At 36.2% G+C, this 21614-nt stretch overlaps 1 protein-coding gene across 2 annotated transcripts; it reads right to left on the minus strand.

Moving 5' to 3' along the window:
* Window positions 1–6992: 6992 nt before the first annotated feature.
* unkl (unk like zinc finger) lies at window positions 6993–20990 on the minus strand. Of its 2 annotated transcripts, XM_008415938.3 has the most exons (16): window positions 20836–20990; window positions 19980–20189; window positions 17263–17439; window positions 16892–17025; window positions 16642–16777; window positions 16443–16560; window positions 16140–16224; window positions 14913–15079; window positions 14473–14661; window positions 13945–13995; window positions 13684–13861; window positions 13497–13586; window positions 13179–13415; window positions 12886–13073; window positions 12544–12801; window positions 6993–12368 (listed from the first exon to the last, which is right to left on the minus strand). In XM_008415938.3, the coding sequence occupies exons 1-16, from the start codon at window positions 20898–20900 to the stop codon at window positions 12213–12215; spliced, it is 2439 nt and encodes an 812-aa protein (XP_008414160.2). In that variant the 5' UTR covers window positions 20901–20990; the 3' UTR covers window positions 6993–12212. The 2 variants fall into 2 exon arrangements, with proteins under 2 accessions (XP_008414160.2, XP_081466265.1); XM_081610139.1 differs by lacking the exon at window positions 14473–14661.
* Window positions 20991–21614: the final 624 nt, after the last annotated feature.

The following is a 21614-nucleotide window of genomic DNA, read 5'->3' on the forward strand; positions in this document are numbered from 1 at the left end:
GAATAAGAAATTATAGGCAATCATTTTATGGGTAATATATTTTAGAATGATTACAATTAAATAGCTTACACATTTGATCCATGTTTTAGAGACCTGGTCATAAACTATGCTGGACTATGTAGCTATATTAGGAAACTACAATATTACAATATTGACATTCAATATTGTGATGAGGATATTGAGTATGTGTAACCTATATTTTGTCTCTACTCTCTTTTTCATCATGTTCCCATCACTATATGAATGCATCACATCTGAAACCCAATAGCCTACTAAATATTGCAGCCAAGTAGTTCTTTATAGCTCTAGTGCTGCATGTATTGATATAGCAATGACAACTGCAATTTGATATATTATGAAGCTCCATTAATTTGCATTTTGTAAGTTTGAGCTTAGTTAGCAACCAACATGGATATCATGCAAAGACTGTTTCTTTTAAACTGGCTTTATCAGAGCCTCTAAGAAACTTAAAATGCCATACCATGTAAGTGATATCCTACCTTTGTTGTTTTTTACTGAGAATGTGTAATAAAGAAATTTCATTTCTTGAAGACAAAAGATTTTGTTGAAAAAATAAGAAGGTACAGTTGCAGCTGGGTCACCAGGAGTGCTGATGTTTTTGTATCGACTTGCAGTGTTCTGCTCTTGTGATGAAAAAGAAAAATCCATAATTCCTTCATCAGAGTTACCTGGAAACACATTTCTGAGAAAAAACACCACTTGCACAATCTTAAAGAGCATTCTGGGACCCAAAAATGGGTCAGGTAAATCTTTTTTGCACTGGATACATTTTCACCTCTTAATTTTGTTTTGGTTCAGTTTTTATGACTGACTTAATGTTTTCTAAAAATATATAAGAAGTGGAGGGAAACAGGAACACATATCCTGGCACATGTACTCATCATACAGCAGGAGAGAAAAAGAAGGACAAGCACCATCACTCTGTTGAGTTTGCATGTACCCATGACTCATGCAAATTTGTGGGTGGAAAAACAGTCCTGTGCTCTGCAGTCCAGGAAGTCTCAAATAACTTCTCAGTATGGTTCTTATCAAAGAATCAACAAACCAAATACAAGTATTTGACCATTATTCATTGAGCTTATCATAAACAAATCTATGATGCAGATTCTGCTGGTGACCAGCAGAGACCAGACACAAAGTTCACGTAAACCAGAACGTGCCCAAGAAATCGCTAAGCTGCTAAAAATTCTTCAACTGACCAAGTCTGTTGATCTTAAGCAGCCAGCATCTGAGAAGACTGATTTACTTTATGAGTTTGTATGTGCCAAAGTAAACAAGCACTAAGTTGTTGCTTCATCTTTTTATGTCACTTTGTTTATGTATTTTTCAGCAGACTGGCTCAGAGTCATTTAACCCTGAAGTCAAGGTTGGCCAAAAAGAGTAAACTACCTTTGCTCATCAATGTTTTACAATAAATGTGAAGGAATAAATAAAAAGAATGCACAATTTTGTTAGGTTAAAAATGAATCCCAATTTTATTTATGCTTATTTTTATATGTCAGCATTTTGTTTGTCTATGTGGTTTAGGTTATTGAGAGTAGAACTAGTCCAAATCTTGGGCTTAGATCTGGAAACACGTGAAGGTTTAGATGAAAAAGAGTTCACACACTCAGGTGAGCATGGGCAGACTACAGTGGACTGTTCTGTTTTGAGTAACATGTCATAACCATTAATATTGAGAGTTAGCTCTGTTTTGATTTAAAAAAAATAATCTGAATCGAAAACTATGAATAGATTTTTAATATTTCTCACTTGAGTGTGTTGTATGTTAACAGCCGTCCTGGTGTGCAGGAGCTTTTTTTTTTAACACCAATTCCTAACAAAATAGATTCTAGACTCTGGATTTAATGTGTATGGTTTTCAGCTGATTTAGTAGCAGAAAGAGATTTTTAGTTGCAGCGGTAGGATGCAATACAGCTGTTAATTTAAAAAAATATTTACCCCCCACTTTTTTTGCAAAAGGATTCTTAAATCTTAAAATTCTTCATATTTTAAACACATTGCAACCACACACTTCCATGAATTTTATTTGTTTGCTTTTTTTCTGGTTATATAAGTAAGCAAGTCAGACTGGACTCATAGTGTCTGTGATTATCTTTTTTTTGTCCATGTCCTTTCCACAAAAAAAAAAAAAAAAAAAAAAAATCTCCAATCAAATGTTCATGTCCGTTCCATTCTTAGACATCAAGATAGGTTCTTATAAACCATTTACCTGTAGTTCTGACTGTATATTTACTGTACCAAAATATATACATCACATTGTTATACTTCTATCAACTTTCTGCAAGGCAGAATTCACGAACCCAAATTTATCCTCTGCCCTCAACTGACCTGTCAAATCCACAGGGAGCTCTGCTTGTGGTTTTCAGGGAGACTTGAAGCAGAAAGAGTCACAGCCAGCATCTGAACAGGTCTGCTGTCAAAATAAAGAAAGAAAAATACACTTAATAATGTAAACATTTTTTTTTCCTGCACAACTCTGTTCATACACAGTTGTATAACCAGATCATCTATTTGAGTTTTTTTTTTTTAAAAAGTGGGATAAAAATTATGCATCTTCTTCCACATATCAAATGGAAGAGCATGAGAAATGTTTTAAAAACGTTTTTAGAGGTTATTAATGATTCACCTGCATATGTGTGCAATGCTATCTAGGTAATTAACTACCAAAAAGCATGGCGATATTGTAGGATTGACGTTGACATTATTACTGCTTATCAATTATTTTGATGGAACCCTGATTTTTTTTCCTCAAAGTTGAGGCATATCAATTGTTTTTATTGTAGCAATTTCAAAAATTGCACTGATTTGATCTGATTATGAATAAAGTTATGATAATAAAAAGGCTTACGGGTGATGATTTATCACTAAAAAATACCATAAAAACTAGACAATTGTAACTTCTGAACCCTCTGATCAACTGCGCGATTGATTCCAACGTATTATTATTACAAAGTCACCAATAGTTATACTGTGACTTATTGGTTTATCAAATTACTTTATAATCAGAAATTCTTTGTTTTCTCTTTTGAACTGCACTTTCAAATGACTGAACTAGAGGGAGCCTGTTTCATTGCAGATCTTTGCTGTGTGCAACAAACAAATGCACCAATATAAAACTGTAACTAAGACAGAGCTAGTTTCTTTCCTTAATAAGTTATTGATTTCACTGTTGTGTTCTTGACTAAGCTTCTTCGGGTGCTTTAAGAAAAAGTGATGTCAAGAGACAACACACTCACTTGACACCTGTTGCCACAGCAAATTGCTGTCTGTCTCCAAACATAGGGTTTTCAGTATTCTGAGGCTGCAGAGGATGCAGCTTCAGACCTCTGCAGCCTCTCTCCTGAGACTCACCTGTCAGCAAGGAAAATCATTTAGATTTTTCCTGATGTGCGGGAAAAATCTGTACATTTTTCCTGATGTAAAAATCTGTACATCAGGATCTGAATGTACATTATCCTGTACATTCAGAAAAATGGTATACCATATTTAAATGGTAATTTTGACATGTTTTATGTATTATTTTCCACCTTATGTATTATTTTAGATAACTGCATTCTAGAGCCCACCTGCTCTTTTTCCACATCTCCCATCAAACTGTCTGGTGCTACTGAGCCATCAGAACATGTGGACAGGCCACTATTCTTCTTCTGTGGTATTTTCACATCCATTCCATTCTGACACAGAAAAAGGAGATATTTTGATTTTACCATTTTACCAGCTTGGGGCAGAACGTTGATGTTTAACCATTTACCTAACGAAAGGGTAAATGAAAGTGTAGGGACATAGAGCTGCTGCTGTGAACTGAAAAGGCAGGCAAAGAAGGACATAGGCAAAGAATATAAAAGAAGGATATGAAAAGGCACATCGCATAATTTAGTTCTCTGCCAGAAAAGTATGAAAAAAGCCAAAAAGATAATGGATGAAATAAAAATATATATAAAAAAAGGATTAATTCACTAAGACCTTTGGTGCAGCAAGGGAGGTTCTTGTTGCACCAAAGGTCTTATTAAACTAATCATTTAATTTACTAAATGATTGCTTTAATACATTAAGTAATTTACTTGTTAAAAGAGGCTGGGATTACAATTTATCGGGCAGCCAATTTATCAGGGCCTATTTCCTGAATTTAGGGAGATAAATTCAGGAAATATGTTGGTGTCTTTTTGATACGGTCTTTTTAAAAATGGGTTATCGGCGATTGGCCATAAAATTGCAATCGGTGGATCCCTACTGGGAACTAGTCTGTCTACCTATTATTGAAAGGTCAGTAATAGTGAGTATGTTTCCAAACAAACTTTTAGCGTTAACCTATTTTCTTGCTTATAATTTTGTAATATATTTTTTTAGAATATAAACCACATAGTGGACGTGGTCTGAAGTGGCTGACCGAGTTGACTTGCCTCCAGGCCCAGAAGCTCCTAACGAGGTGAGGGAGCAGCTGTGCAACAGCAGCGTGGACCTTTGCGTTCTCATATTACCGGAGCTCGCTCTCAGAGAAGCCTTTCTCGTCTTTTTTGAGCACGAATGGCTTCACAAAAGTTGTCTCCCGTTTGTGAATAATGAACTTTAAGCATCTTCACGCGTGAAGCAAATATGTGCCCTACCTGTTATGTGGAGTCCTGGCTTTGCCTCCAAGGACAAAATGTGACGAAAAAACTGATGTCCCGAGAAAACTCGCCCCTGTGGTCAACCTGTTGAAGTACAACCTATTCACAACTAACCTGTCATTTCTGCTTGAATAAAATCTCGCCTAAAGCGCAGTCTAGGCTTTCTCCCCTTCACTTGTATTCTTTTCCGGTAGGATTTCTACCGGACCAATCAGCAAACAGAAGAAGGAATTGTCACAGATGATGTTGATTTTCTGCGCCGTTTTAGAGTAGTCTGCCTGTAGTTTTAGAAATCGGAACGCACGTAGCGAAGCCATGCTAACAATATTAAATTAACATTAACAGCCGCCTCATTCGGATCAACACTTTGTCGTGGACAGTGGTTGTTTACAATGCAAGCAATTTCCGGTAAGCTTCATAGCTTCAAACTGGCGCATTACATGGGCAAAATGTAACATCTCAACAGAGTCCATTAGGAAGCAGTCGTTTCTCAGCTATCAAGGATATATTAGCAATTTGTTACTGGTACCTTCAACCACCTGGAGTCACAGAACGTAGTGATGAAGTGATCCCAGCCGACTCAAGCTTCAGCCTGACAGAAAAGTCCCACAAGAACTAAAGAGAGATTAAATAGTTTTGCCATGAAATATACGCAAGACCTGTGATTAATGTAATAAAGGCCAACTTGAATTTTAAAAAAGATATAATTTAAAACAGAATTTTATGGTCTTAATTTTACATGAATTTAAGCATTTAAGGATACGCGGACAGCCTGTATTAGATAGTTTTAAAACTAAGGATGTTGTTTATATTGTTGTGTTTTCAAAAAGTTTAATTGTTTTTATCTTATCAGTAAGCAATTAATTATGTAAAACCAGTTTCCCCAAAAGTGGTCTGCTGTTCTGAGATTATCTCCATGAAACAGACCATTGTTAGTGACAAGACTTGGATGATGCACAGTTTTGAAAGCTTGGTTGTACTTTTGACTAAATAAATTAGCTCTGTTGTTGTTTTTTTAGATACTGACTTTGTCCTCAGACCCTCTGGGCTGCATGGAACACAAACAAAGCCGCATACTGAATCTGCCCCAGAACAGTCCTTCAGCTGTGTCAATATTCGGATCAAATGGAGGTGTGGCCACGCTTTTGCTTTTAATCAAACTTGTATAAGATTAAAATATCATTTTTGTTTCATATCTCTGATGGATTCGTGCTGTAAAAAAAAAGAATAAAATCCGTATTCTTCAGTAATGACCTTTCAACTCCATTTAAACCAAAGCGTCTAACACTGCAGGCATCTTTAGGTTAAATATTTATAGGCTTTTGGCAGGGACTCTCCTGGAAGTGGTGTTGAAATACAATTCCGTTCCAGGTGACCTTATAAACTGTACACAAACGTTCCACTTGCTTGTTTATTAGAACCAGGGTCCATGATATCTGCAGCCGTCTGGCACACGACCTGTCTGCTGATGCCCTCTAATGCTCCACCACACTGCCAGAGCCTTACCGACTGGAGACGGCAGAGCAGCTGCTGAGGGCAGGCTGCCACCTTGTGGAAGGCAGATCGAGCAACCTGGACAATGCAGAGATAACTGGTTAGAGGAGTACTCTTGGTATCATCAAGCGGGAGAGAAAAGGGAATGGAAGTGTCTTTAAAATTGCTGACTACCAAGTTTTATCCCATGATTAGATTTCTAACGGCCACTCATCTTATAATGGCTTATTTTTTGTCTACATTTTTTTTCGATTGTCCCCGTCTTTAGCTCGTTCCATAAAGGATATGGATAAAAGCAACTATAATCTTATGCGCATATGTATACAATAAAAAAAAACAAAAAAACATTATACACACCGTCTTACCTAAAAACCAAAGAAGGAGCTATTAAAAATTCAGCTTTAAGTTGAGTTATCAAATGAATCTTTGTAGGTCTAACTACTGACAAAATCAGTTTTCAAATGTAGTATATGAAAGTTAATTTTTCTTTTATATGCATACACATTTTCTTAAGGCTAATCAACATAACGTTATCCATTTGACGTCTTCTCTGACGAGAGCATTGAAGCAGCAGTGACATAAAAGTTCCTTACACACCGTAATTTCCGGAATATAATCCGTCACTTGTTTCAGTGTGATGTGTGCTCAATAGACTGAAAATTACTTTAATGATTTTGCGGCACCTCCTTTACTGCTGTGTGTACTCTAAAAACGATAAATCCATATAAATATTTCTTTAGAAATAAATCTAAATATAATTCAAGCCACTGTTTACCAAGAAATATTTGTCCTCAACTAACATTTCAGATTCGGTGATATTTTCTGAAACTGAGCTGGAAACTTCTCAGGACAAAAGTATTCACACAATTCGGATGAAAAATTATTTTAATTCTCAAGATGATAAAAATAATTTGTGAACTCTGTAAACCATTGCATAACTGTAGTGTAACAATTTAACAAGTGTTAACAAACTAGTAATACACTACAGTAAATGTGATACACAATCTTCAACGTAGAAAAAAAAACATCTAATATTCTAAAGACTTGGACCTGCTTTTGTGTTCACAACACAAAAAATATCAATATACAAACAGTATAATTTCTACAATTATGAGAATAGATTTTCCTACATACCCATACAGCTTGTTACAAAGACGGGACATATAATCTATAAATAATGACTCAACCCACTGACATGAGATGCGGTTTTCTTAAATTTAACACAGTCTTCATTAAATTTCCCATGTTACCCTGAAAAAAAGTAGATTTCTTTAAATGATTTTAATCTGACAAATAGAAACTTGAAAACTTGCATTTTTAAGGTTCTAATATATTTTATTGAATAGCAGTTCACAACTAAATGCTACATCATAATCAATTAACTGTGCTTCATAATACCTAGTCTATTAGTTGGATATCTAATTTAGAACAATACATTCATTAATTCTTGGCTTTGATATTAAAATAACATGTCATAAATTTCTAGATTACATAAACCAGCTGGTTCCACGTTTAGATTAATTTGACTTCCTACTAATAGTTTTGCTTAATTTGAACAGCTCCATACATCAAACTCATATAAATGTACAAGATTGCATAAATCTGGCTCCATTTTCATAAAGGTTAAGAAGAAAAATAAAATAATAAGAAAAAGACACCACAAGTAACAACAATGCAACACAGATCAAACTATTCCAAAGTAGAGCAGAGCATCATGATACATGTATTAATATTCATTTACAAGTCTTTCTATTTGGTGCTTCTCATTACAACAAAAATAAAGACATTTTGGTGTCAAATACATCATTCAGAACAAATAATTCAGGAAAATTCAGTGGTTATGTATAGTTGGGGTTGTTGATCCTGTATGGCAAGTACAGACAAAGATTGGCAGAGAAAATTATATATATATATTTTTATAACCTCATCAAACTGCTGAAACAAATCTCATTAGCTAAGCAATTTTCCTTTCAGTTCACATGGCCTAAATGCTCAGGACCATAAGCAATCACATTGTGGTCCACAAAAATTATTGTAAGGCACTAAAATTTTGATTCTGATTAGAGATGCATGTCCTCTTAAGTCAATTAACAATATGTAATTATTAAAGGCACAGATTTGTTTGAAATTAATTGGTCCATTAAGAGGTAAAATAAGGAGGGAGGGACGCAGACTCGTAAGCTGCACAAACCAAATGAGTACCCATTTATGTCATTTTTTTTTTCTTTTTTAAGAAACAGGCCAAGTGGATTTCTTGATAGACTTAAGACACCCACAGCAAATCAGTTAAACTTTTGTCTGTATCTGTCATCGATGCTTCACAATCATTGTCTGTCCTGGGAAAAAAAGTAAATAAGTAAATTTGACCATCACTTCAACAAATAAACAAAAAAACATATAGATTAACACAGAAAGCACCTTACAGTCATTGTAGGCCTGCTATAACAATCAAAGGGCAAGCCCACTAATTCAATAACTATTTAGATAAAGCAAAGTCAAACGCGATTTCTTTTAACACAGTACTGTAGTGAAGTTTATATGGCCACTTCAGAAGCACAAAGATCATTTACCAAAACATTTTCTTCACTGCAGACAACAATTAAACTGACACTGAATTTGCGCTTAAAGTCAGCCAGCAGAGAAAAATCTGGCATCAAACAAACATTTTGTGAGGATTGGACTCATGCAGTTTTGAACATGTGTGTATAAACTTGTAAGTAAATTTAGGTAGGAAACCGAAGGATTTCATCTATTAAGGTTCTAGGTGATGTACCTCTTTTATTCAACAAATTTAGACTTCTAGCAGAAGTTAAAACAATTATTAATAGTGGAGAGAGAGAGAGAGAGAAAAAAAGAAAATCAATGCAAGTCTTTGGTAAAACCGAAAAGTCCGTTAGACGTCTAAGCAAAATGAGTTACTGACTCCAAGAGAATTTACATCCTACTGAATAAACATTAAAGCAAAAATCCATCCAAAAACAGAATTTCAGCTGCTCTTAAATGTTGGTCCTTCTTACAAATATCCTTTGTGCTTTCAACTACCATAAAAAAAACAGCTTATCTGGCCAAGGCTAGAGCATTATTTCAATTCTGTTCAAGGGTTGATTTTTCCCTCTACAGTGCACGCTATTTGGACAGCTACTAACACACCACTTTGGTTCATTTCGACATTTTCACACAAGACATCTTTAGCATTGTTGGCTCCACAGACAAAACAAAATAGACCAAAGGACTCTGTGAATTAGCTGCACTGTACACCCCTATGCAGTATACAGAAGATAACAAAGCCAACAAAAATATGATAGAATTTCATCAATTAATATAAAAAGAAAACACAATCTATAGTAGTACAAGTCAATGACATCATTTTAAGTGACTTACAAAAGTTCTGAGAATGTTTTCTCGAATGGATTTACAAATGAAGTCAATCAAAAAAATAAAAAATGAAGATGCATAAGAGATTTTTTTTATAGGTAATAAAATCTGAGTGGAGGTACAACATTCAAACATCTAAATGTATAAGAAGAAACTACATTAATACCTTTTCCAGTAGCAGCGAAGCTTGCAGAAGTAATTAAGCCTTACTTACATTATTATAAGTCAATACAAATAACCTGGCAGTGTGACACAGTGCAGACATGTTTAGTACTTTCTTTTGTAAGTGGTAGCTATATCGCATAACATGCAATACCAGAAGAGTTAAGCCTGCATTATATGCTGTAATATGGTCATAAAAATGCAATAAAGTTTATAATATTTTTCCTCTGAGTTGCTTGTCATTTGTGAGAATGTAAACAATGCGTTATCCCATATTCATAAGTAGCAAAAAGTGTACTTCGAGATACATTATTTCTACTGTTTTAAAGCAAGAATAAAAAGTTTGTCTTTTTTTTCCTTTTTCTTTTTTTTTTTTTACACAGTAGAAGGTCATTTCAGATAGAGAAACTCAAGCACAAGTCCTATGCAAAATCTGCCTCATGCTCAAAATTCTTCATTTACTGCAGAAATCTTTCAGGAAAAATAAGTAACTGAACTGCTAAAAAAAAAAAAAAAAAAAAAAGCATTTTGCAAGTTTCTCTACAAATTTCATACATCCTAAGCTTGCATACTCCCAAATGTAAAAATTGTAATACCTAATTTCAAATAGTTAAGCTGCACCAAAAGAGCACCACAACCAAGGAATGAGCTGCTGGCTGGTTAAGTTGGAGGAGAGTATGAAGGTTTTATTATTTTTAATATATTTCTTAAGGTTGAAGTCAGGACACAGGCACTGACAGTTTAAGTTCGAAATGTTCCTTTTTTTAATCTGCAGAAATACTTCCTGGAATTTGGCCTGAAATATTGGAATATACTCATACACATGTAGTCATAAACATGTCGATACTGTTGCAAAGTTAAACACGCAGAAACCTGTGAACAAACTTTTGACTACTTGTGTTTTTTTTTTTTGACAATTCTATACATAACCTTTAAAACTAAGGCAAGGCACTTTAGAGTCAGAGGCCGATATGTTCTAGTCAAAGTCAAGAGGCTAGATTCCTACAAAAAGAAAGAAAAAAAATCACCACTTTAGGCTTATACCAAATACATTACATGCTTCTCTAATGAATAGGGTTTTTTTAAAATTATTTCTACATAACAAAATGTACTGATTGAAAAACAGCCTTTAACATGTAGCATGTGCCTTACTGATATTACAGCTGCTGGTTATGCCTACAATGCAGTTTTAATTTGCACTTAATTGATTAAAATTTTATAAATCTAACTACAGTAGAAACTATTTAAGTACTTTTCTATGAAATTTTAATATGCAGAACCATGCTGTGATTTAACAATATGAAACAAGAAATATTCAAATGTTTCACAGTACACACAGAAGCTTCAGACATTAGCTTATGTAAAAAAAAACAACAACAAAAAACAACAAAAGTATAAATCTAAAACAAGACAATAGAATACCTACAAAACAGCTTAAAGCAAATTACTATATACCCATTAGTAAAGTCCCAGGTTAACAAAGTGCTCTTAATAGGAAATCAAACTACTTTAGAAACTTGGTCAAAATAATGATGTTTGACTGGTTGCATATAAAAAATGGTTAAATGGGTAAAAATTGGGTTTATTTGCAGAGGAACAATTTTAATCTGTTGCACTCCTTATTCAAACAGTACTACTAAATGTGTTTCTTTTACTAGTGCAGAATACTCATAACATTATTTTTTTAATTTGTTCAAATCAAATACATGTCACTGTTTGAGGATAATCTGTGTATTTATAACTAGTTATTTCAATGTCAGGGCTTAAACTAGATGTTCCGTGAAATTTTAAATACAGGTCTAATTAAGCAAAATGTTTTTTTATTTTATTTACACGTATTTCTCTTAAAGAAACATTTGCGTTTTGCCCATTTTATGTTAAAACCCCAAGTTACCATGTATGTTGAGGCTGCCATTTACTAGTTATTTGTTGAGCTAACTCTGATTATAACAATACATCAAAGTAAATAAACACCTAAATTAGCTTGATACTGGTTTCTAAAATATCCACTGAAAAGCTACAGTTACAACCCCTTCAAATATATATCCAGGCAACTTCAAGTTCTTCCAGATTTCAGAATGCTGCCAGTAAACAGTAAAAACCAAATCCCATTAACACAAACCCACACAGATTTGAGCGAGAAGACCTCACCGTGTTTACTGGTTAAACTAGGTTAACCTCACGTCAGGTTTGTGAATCACAATTGTACTTATGTTTTTTTTAAAGAATCATCATAATTTGAACTTAGCCAAAATGTAAGCATGATGTCTGCATCTACAGAAAAGATTTTTTTACTTAAGTGTCCGAGTTGTGATAGTAGACATGAGTTATGGGCGGGGAACTAATGTAACGTGTACATAACGTGAGCAAAAACAAATGAATTCCATATATGTAACCTTAGTTATAATACTATCAGTTTTGTCAGTCAAACATCCTTTTATTTGAATATATTTTAACCATTACAAGAAATTTGTTGTTTAGAAAATGCATTATCTATTAGTACTTTTCCAAAGGGCTAAGTCTTTAAATAGTACCTTGAGTTACTGTACATCACCACTTTAATATTTTTGTTCTACAATAAGGGCATTCTGCTTTACTAGGCGCACAGGTCTCACATAATACATAATGTTGGCAAGGTTGCAGAACAACGCAACGATCATGCTTTTGGCAAACTATACATGTCTTTGACTGAAGCTGAAATATTACCTGTTGGGGGAAGAAGAGAACTGGGATCAGCTGCAACCCAGGAAATTACAACTCATGTAGATTTGCAAAAGAAGCATGCTTGATGACAGACATGGATGTGTGGAACAGTTGGATGAGCCGTTTCAAAACTATGCAGTTGCTACAAATGAAATGTGTGAGATCTAGGCTTTCTTACCCCATCTATAAGGTCTAGGTCATTACGTAGCTGACTCTGGATAGAGTGAAGCTTTGACAAGGGGAGCTGCTCCAGCTCTCCATAGCTACGGAGAAGAGGTGTTCCGGGGGTGCGACAAAGCATATCAAAGTTCCCCTTGAGCTCCTTCAGCTTGCGCTCCGTTTCTTCCCATTTCTGCTCTGCCAGCTGCCGCTCCGCTTCAGCGGTCTTCGCTTGTTCCTTTGCTTCAAGAGCATCCTTCTGACAAGCTTCACAAGCCTGGAACAAAGGCAAGCATTTTGTTAGAAAAAAAAACAAACAATAAGAACCTTTTATTAATAAAAGATAATTGAACACACTTACTTGTTTGACTTGATGCCAGGCCTCCTCCCATTGCTTGATCTTTCTCTTGGCTTCGTCCAGCTCTCTAAAAAGACGTGCCACATCCGCACTGCTGGTAGCGGAGGTTAGGGTGCTAAAAACTGGGGACGGACTTGGTGAGAAGCTGCCACTTACAAAGTCCCAAATGTTGCTAGCTCCTCCATTTAAGCCTAAATAAAAAGCATGGTTAAACATTATCATTTAAGAAAGTTTCTAACAAATGCTGAATGTTCTCAAATCCACTTGAGACAAAGTATCTACTGCAACGAGCTTACCCAGAGAGTTCTGGGAAGAAGAGGTGGGTGTTCCCAGTAAGCCATGTTCTTGTTTGGCCAGCATGTTTGAAGGCTGATTTGGCTGGGAAACGGTCCCAGAAAGCAGAGACTGTGACAGCGACTGGGACAGGGAGCTTAGTGGGGAGGTGGAAAGTGATGATGAGGAATTAAACGAGGACGAACGAGCCAGAGACCCTGGAATGTTGACAGGAGCAGATCCACCAAGCACCCTGTGACCTAAAGGAAAAACGAAGAGTCAGAGAATTAGCAGCCGTTTAATCCAACAGCCAACAGATTGCTTACACAGACGCGCCTTACTTGTCAGTCCTAAACCGCCCTCTTGGTCCTCTAGTTCTTTTTCAAGAGAGGCAACGTTGATATCACTAAACTTGAGGTCCAGCGCTGACCCTGATGGGACACAAGATAAATCTGATTAAAAATTTAGAACAAAACAATGAAAAAGGTTCAATTTCTCCCTGTTTTTACCTTTTACGCACACACTTACCAATGACAGACTCCACTGTGTTGCTTCCTGGATAGAATGGAGTAGCTTTTGCATTCATTGTTGACAAGGTGGTGGGTGAAGAGCTATCCGAGCCAATACTAGAGGCCAAGCTGGATGTTATGCTGGAGGTAAAACTTGATGCCAAAGGGTTTCCCACAGAGAATACAGTGTTTTGTGTCTAAAAGTCGAACACAGAAAGCACAACTTTTATTATCCTGTTCTTAAGTAAAACAAAATGTAGAAACCCATAGAGATACAAACCTGTTTGTCTTGGTCCATCAATTTGTGATCCATGTGTCCCTTGCTCTTAATCTACAGATGAACAAGTGACACAAACGCAACAAACTTCAGCAATATAAGAGGTCATCCACATATCTAGTGTTCATAGAGACGAAAGATGATACAGAGAACAGGTTGAAAATATATTTTGCCTTACTTCTGACTTCTTTCAATTTGTACCACAAGATAAGATTACGAACACCATTTAAGCAAAATTTCAAATGTACAATTCTTCAGCTGTCACAGTAAAAATATCACTATTTACAGCTTAAATAAAACTCAAAAATGCTCCATATTAAACTATAAAAAGCTTAATCGACACTTTTCTTCTGGTATTCTGAAACCCACAATGACCATCAAGCTATTGTAGGTGAGATGAAATGGCTTAAGAAATGAAATTAAAATGACAGTGTGACAAAAAAAAAGGCAAAATAAATTCCAGTTGTAAAAATATCCTAAATTGGTAGGGTATTATCCTTTTCCAGATCTGAACAGAGTGATTCTATGTACCTGATCCTCACGTTCAAAGCCGGGAGCTTTGGGATAGTTAGACGTCAGAGGGGAGACACTGGATGTGGTGGACTCTGAACATAAACTAGTATTAGTTAGGGGTATTGGCCTGCTGATGGATCCCACTGGGGATAACAAACTGTTGCTTCCTGAGCTTGGTGTTACAGTGGAGTTACTAGAACATGAAACCTGAGAAAGAGAAGCGCACATGACTTCAACAAAATGATGAGCAAAAATAACAAATGAAATAAAAACAGCTTTTTCAGACAAGCTACGCTGATGAATGAAATGAAAATATGTAAAGATTGAGCAATGAAATGTGAAAATAAAATAATAATAAAAAAGGCATGTATGATAAATAGAAAAATTACCAGGCGGAATTAAGGTTCTTTAGTTTTGTTTATCTCATATCACAGAACTGAAAACTAGAGGAAACATACATGTCCTACTTGTCCGTTGCTACTGGTTGCATTGGTGCTGGGATGAGCTCCACTGTTCCACTCAGAGATTGGACACTCAGAAAACTGCTGGGAGCCCAGCTGGGACTGTGAACTTGAATGTATTGCTGACAGCAACGAGGTCATGGTCTCTTCTGTAGAAGGAATTCCTGAAAAGAATCGAAGAACGTCATTAATTTAAACTGTCAGTAAAATAAACTTTCGCTCTTTTCACACTTTGTTTGCAGCTTTTGCTGACAGTTGAAAAATACTAGAAAGTGTCGAGTGGAGAATTATTGTGGTTACAAATAGCAACACACATTTATAAAGCTAGAAAAGGGATACAAATGTAACTAGAAAAAGCAGAGTGCAACATGTTTCACCTTTGACCCATGTATGCAAATTTAGTTTTGGGGGACTACCCCCAAATGTTTATCATGCGCATCTTTAATGTCCTACTTGGAATCATGGTATAAAGTTATTCACATAAATATATTATGAATAAACTATCTAAGCTCTTTAATTTAAATTTGTCCAGAATTCAAATTTAGTTCCAACACAATATGACTATCAGTAGAAGTAAGTCAAGTTTATTCTTAAAGCTCTTTTCAGCAACAAGGCAATTTAAAGTGGTTTACATAATAAAAACATAACACAAACAAAATTTTTTTTATTGCAATGGCAAAATAAAGATAAGTAATGAAAAGTTGCAATTCCCACTAGAATTAATCCAAGTTGCAGTATTTATCAGTCAAGGCTGCTTTAAATAACTCAGTGTTTCAGCAGTTTGTTCCAGATTAGAGGAGCATAAAAACTAAATCCTGGACTAATGCACAGTTCTCCTGACCTTTCAACGCCCTCAGTGTCCATGTTTTTTTTTTTTTTGCTTTGTTTTTTGTGAGTGGACAGTTTTTCCAAAAAGCCAAACTTGTGTTTGATGTATGTATGAGAAACATAGCCCCGTAGCCTACTTTCAGCCAGCTGACCACCAGTGTGCAACAGGTGGAGAAGAAGGAGTACTGAGTTTACACATTATGAAAACATTCTGGTTACTCATTGAATCTCATTAAAGGAGATTTAAACCATCAAAATAGTATAAGGAAAAGAAAACTTGGATGCTTTTTAAACTTAAGGGCAGTAACTGGCCTATGCCTAGTGTCTGGTTTTACAGACTACAAGGTTGGCTAATCCCATTCTAAAATAATAATAGTAATTTTAACTTTTACTTACTTTCTACATGTGCAAATGCACAAAATGGTCCTCTAGGACAATATCCTGTTTGCCGTTTATCGTTGCATTTGGTGGATTTGTAGATCTGAAACAAAGGGGGGGGGAAAAAACAATCAAATATTAACAATGCAAAACAAATACAAACTTGATTAGACAATCTCAATTATTGCGTCACAATCAAAACTTGGTTTAAGAACCATTTCTGGCAGAATCTAAACTTACAAACTCTTTAGATGTTAAATGATATTTTAATGAACTAAACAATTTATTTTCACTGATTAAAAACAACAACATCTCACTCACCTCAGGGTGAAACTGCTGTTCAGTACGAGAGTGACAATACTGGCAACTGTCTGCACTGTCACACTTTGATGGCTCACCCCATTCATCACCATGTTTCACGTTAGGGCAAGGAGTTGACCTGCATGACCAGAATCACAAACGTTTCAATGCTGATAGGGACACACCATAATCTTTTCATCGTTAATAAACAGCTGCTCACCTGTACTTAAACTTCCGTGGATTTCGCCTTCGATCCCTACTATTGTGGTAATGGGGACACGCATAGCCCTGTCTGCATAGTCTTGGTGGCTTAGTACACTGATCTGTTTTATAATTGGCTAAAACAAAGTTGGTATCTGCAAAAGGAGAAAAATAAGGTTCAATCCCCCTATTTTATGTCAAGATTGATCATTTACAACCAAAGTGGGCTTTTATTGTAAACTTCCTCCATGTAAGTGTGTGATACTCACCTTTCCATCGGGGATCTTCAGTCAGAGTTTTCTCAATCATAGCCTGGCTGGCCAGTACACCAGGCTGCAGGTCAGGGATGCCTTCCCCAGATCCCAACTGGCCATTCTGCAGGGCCTCTTGTGCTTGTATCTCTCTGCAAACAAAGAAAAAAAAAATTTTTTACTCTTATAACTTAAAAACAAAATACTACAAATGTGCCATACGCTGTGAAAGAAAACTGTTAAGAGAAATATCTTTTTTTCCCCCTCAATTATTATTTGCTTTAACATTTTAATGTTATTCCTTTCCCTCTCAGTTAAAGGTCTATAAAATGGGTTTTCTTGTTGCACTACGCACATGAGAAAAGGTCATCACTTGCTTTACATGTCACCTGATATCATAGACCGGAGGTCGGAGATCATGTGGTCCGTGAGCAAAAGCACAGTGCAGGCCATTCTTCACACAATGTCCTCGAGCGTCCGTCTCATGGATACAAGTGCCAGTCTTGTAATATCGTAGATGGTACTTGCGCTCTGTGTCACCAGTGGTGCGGTGTAAATATGGGCAGCTAAGGAAGCAAGCACACAGAAAATGCGGATATTTAATCAACTAGCTGAAATGAAAACATTTTCATAAGAACAACTTGACTTCAAGAGCAAAGAAAAAAAATGAGTCTGCAACTTTAGGAAAACATAATTTGTCAAGATAATTAGTAGAAAGACCAAAACCATTCATTCGTGTGCAGGGATTTCATATCTTCATAAATGGAAGAAACTATTCTAGTTGCAGATTTTTTTCCCCACAGATCATGCTGTAAAGCTTAAGGAAATGTGTGACCAGCAAGCCTATTGAATAAACCAATTTTTTTCTTTCTTGAGCTAGAGTTGCTATAGCAACACACAAGGTCACACAAAAATAGCTTTTAATACAGAGCAGGAACTGTAAGGATTGCAGTGTACTGTATACATTTCATTAATCTAGAAAACTGATAAACATTCAGTTAATTGATCGGCTGCTCTTAATTAGCTGCCATAGAGCAAAGCTGCACTAATTGGTGAGACACTGTCAGCCCTTTTAAAATTTCCTCTACAGAGTCATTTGAGCAGGCAATTCTGAAACAATTTCCATCCATCTTCTCTACACCCTTGTCCCTCAGTGGGGTCGGGAGGGTTGCTGGTGCCTATCTCCAGCTAATGTTCTGGGCGAGAGGCGGGGTTCACCCTGGTCACCAGTCTGTCGCAGGGCAACACAGAGACACACAGGACAAACAACCATGCACACACACACACACTCACACCTAGGGGCAATTTGGAGAGGCCAATTAACCTGACAGTCATGTTTTTGGACTGTGGGAGGAAACCGGAGTACCCGGAGAAAACCCACGCATGCACGGTCTTTCTGCAAACTCCATGCAGAAAGACCATGGCCGGGAATCGAACACAGAACCTTCTTGCTGCAAGGCAACAGCTCTACCAACTGCGCCACTGTGCAGCCCTGAAACAATTTCTACACCCTTAAAATAAGAATTTAGCAAATACTTTGCTCTGTTTTAGCAAACAGCAAAATGTGTTTACAAGGAAACGAATGAAGATAAATACACATCTTACTGCAAACTGTATTGTGGGAAAGTAGCACTTTTGAAAAGCACTTAAGAACAATTTCGTAAGCTTTGCCGGAAAAAACATAATAAAGGCTCCAATAAACGCAAGTTAGAAAATGTCAGCTGGACAAATAAAAAGCAAATCAGAAATAAAAATCAATCATGCAACATAAATCTTATCTGCTGTGAAATGTTGAATGTAGAAAAGATATATATATTTTATAAAAATATTAACTATATTTTGCTTTAGAGTAATTCAACGTCGCTTCACTTCCCTCTCCTAAAAACAGCCACATCTGCTTTGAGGGAGAAGACAGACACCACAGTTTGAATGAGACTCAATGCCATTGGTGGGCAGCTCAGTGCGATAAAAGTGCAAAATAATCAAATTAGTTTGTTTTAGTTGTTAAACGATCATGCCAGATTAAAAAAAAATTAATAGTTGAGCTAAACTATTATAATGACTAATTTGCAAAATTAAAAGTAGAGAAAAACGTAAAAGAAAAGGGAGGTTCAATGAAGGCAGTCTGAAATGACATATTATTGTTTAACTTGTCCGCCATGTAACCTGAAACTTACAAAACAGTTTTGTAGCAGCGTATGTATTGTTCTATTGTGCCTTTTTTGCATTCATTCCCATAGTAAAGGTCTGCTTTCCCCAATAGAGGGTGTGTTCATTTTGCAAGGGCTATGTACCTGGATCTGGATGAAGCAGACCTTCCTGACTGACGTCTGACAAAAACAGCTTTATGTAGTTAAAGAATTTTTCACTTTTAAACAAATTAATCATCTTTCAGTTCACATTTTCAAATACCTATACAACAAAAATTAACAGTGGGCACAAAACACAGGTTTTTACTTGCAGTTGTGCGCTGGGGTTTTGACAGTTTTTCTTATTACTAAAAGTGAATAGAAAACCCTTTTTGTCATTGTAAATAACATACATAATAAACTATTTGGAAGACAGAATATTCTCAGTTAATTTTTTTTTCATTCCTATTTGCAATATAACACAAGCTTATTGCTAAAGTTTTGTTCAGACCAAACACATTAAAATGACCATCATTAACGTATCAATGCATTTTTCTAAAAATGTGTGTTAAATATAATTTGCCAAATTTTCCATTACAAAATGTTAAACTGTTTCTGAAATTGAGCATTTTAATGACTTCACCATGACATTTTACAGATTTCAATATTTATAAATGTAGGGACATTCACAACCCCAGAATTTCATCTTTTAACAAGTCGCATGCATGACATAACATTATGCAGTTTTAATAACACTCTTTCAAAAAGATTGTTTTAATATCAACCTGTATTGATAACTTGTAAAAGTTCGCTCTTTTGAAGCTTTAAACAGAAACTATGGCCACTTAAACAAAAATAAACAGCCGATTTACAAATGAAACTTATTTAAGATGTGGCCAAAAGGACTCCCATTACCACATATGAAACGGACACTCCCACCTCTGTGCAACTTGGTGTTTATTGTAACGGAGACTTACTCATCTCCATCTGGACAGATGCCTGTGGTCTCATCGTATTTCGTGCAGTACACGTCGGGGCTGTAGTTAAAAGTCCCGTCTCTTCTCCTGATGGGTCGCCTTCGTCGCTGGTTGAGAAAATGCCAGTGAAAGCAAGTAAAGGGTCTGTGCTGCGTACACTTGTGCTGGAGGAACAACGGGCACTGCTCCGTCCTGAACTCCTTCAAGTATCTGCGACAGCGAAAGGAACAAACCAAAGTAGTCTCGTTAGCCGAGCTTAAGAACGGCTTTCCAGCCACTACCGAGTGGACGAAAGCAAAAGGGAAAAACACAGTGATGCGTCGTGTTTGGTTGGTCGTGCTGTAGCTTACTACTACGGAGTATTTTGGGTCGCTAACGTTGGCTCCGTTATTCTGAGCGCTAGCTACGCATTGTTTTCCACGTACCACTTGTTCACAACATCTGAGCGTACGTCTATAACTGTGCGTAGAAAGAAGGAACTTAAAATAAGGCCGAGCTATTTACAAGCAGAATGGTTAGCGAGTTCTTGGCTAATCATTTAGCAAGCCGAGAAGTCTGAATAATGCTTAATACATAATTCCAAACTTGATTCAAAAAGGTAAACCATCCAACAACGGGCTGTTCGGCAGCAAAGCGAATGAATACGTCCGTCTTCTCTGTCTTGGCGCTGGTGTTGTTAGCAGTCGTTGTTTGCCATGTAACGCAAGGCAGTCACAAAGCCAGGAAAAGCACCATGTTTTTAACGCACATACGAGAGTTGAGGAATGCCAGACGTGCAAACGCGTAAAGGTGCATGCGTAGCTGGCATTTTTTACAACAATTATTTTCCCTAATACTTCGCAGCAGCGTTACTCACGTATAGTGGGTAGGTTTCTCGGTTTGAGGAGACGCATTGGCCGCCGTTTTCGAAACCGACGGCATTTTCAGTCAAAACAATGAAGTGCGCATGCGCTCGGATCTGTTGCTCGTCTGCAGGCACGTCCGCCTGCACGACAACACTGCAAACGACCATACGGATGTAAGGAAGCGCAGAAAAACATTAGAAAGCTACGTCTTATTGCTACCGAATAGAGTGGAAATTACAATGTTTTCTTTGAGTGGACATATTTAGAAAGCGTATTTATTTATAGATCAATAAATACATAGAGGTTACAAATTGCTTAAAGTTGCCTAAGTTGTTTAAATCACATGACCTGATGAATTATCATGTGTGAGTTGTTACCTTTCAGTTTATCACGTGACATTTTCCTTTTGGACTCAAAAGTATTTTACAGCCTCATTTGAAAACAATAATTAATATAAAGTTATTTGTGAATGCCTTCGTGGTGTTACGGTGCATATTAAATATAGTGGGTGCTCTTGTCTGTCAGCTAAAGGATGAAAGAGCAAATGTAAAACTAAATCCTGCCAGGACAGCTGAACTTTATTTCTGGTTCATCTGACTTGATGACAGACAGTCAAGGCCAGTGAATTCTAAATCTAAATTAAATTAAAAGGTACCTCAATAAACCGCACATTTATGCAACCAGATTATTGCAGATTTCTATCTTTTGTGATTTTTCTTTGTCAAATGTTTCTTTTTTCAATTGGCACTTGCAGAATATGAATGTCACAGCATATGTGGAAAATGTCAAA

Source organism: Poecilia reticulata, chromosome 8 (genome assembly GCF_904066995.2).
Source record: "Poecilia reticulata chromosome 8, P_reticulata-male-v2, whole genome shotgun sequence".
Lineage (NCBI taxonomy): Eukaryota > Metazoa > Chordata > Actinopteri > Cyprinodontiformes > Poeciliidae > Poecilia > Poecilia reticulata.

Excerpts from the sequence above, each read along its gene's own strand:
- unkl (XM_008415938.3), bottom strand. The coding sequence starts at position 20,900 with ATGCCGTCGGTTTCGAAAACGGCGGCCAATGCGTCTCCTCAAACCGAG. Across the intron at positions 13,862-13,944 it reads TGATGGACCAAGACAAACAG|ACACAAAACACTGTATTCTC; the intron begins GTTTGTATCTCT and ends TTCGACTTTTAG. Across the intron at positions 12,369-12,543 it reads ACCTAGACCTTATAGATGGG|GTAATATTTCAGCTTCAGTC; the intron begins GTAAGAAAGCCT and ends TTCCCCCAACAG.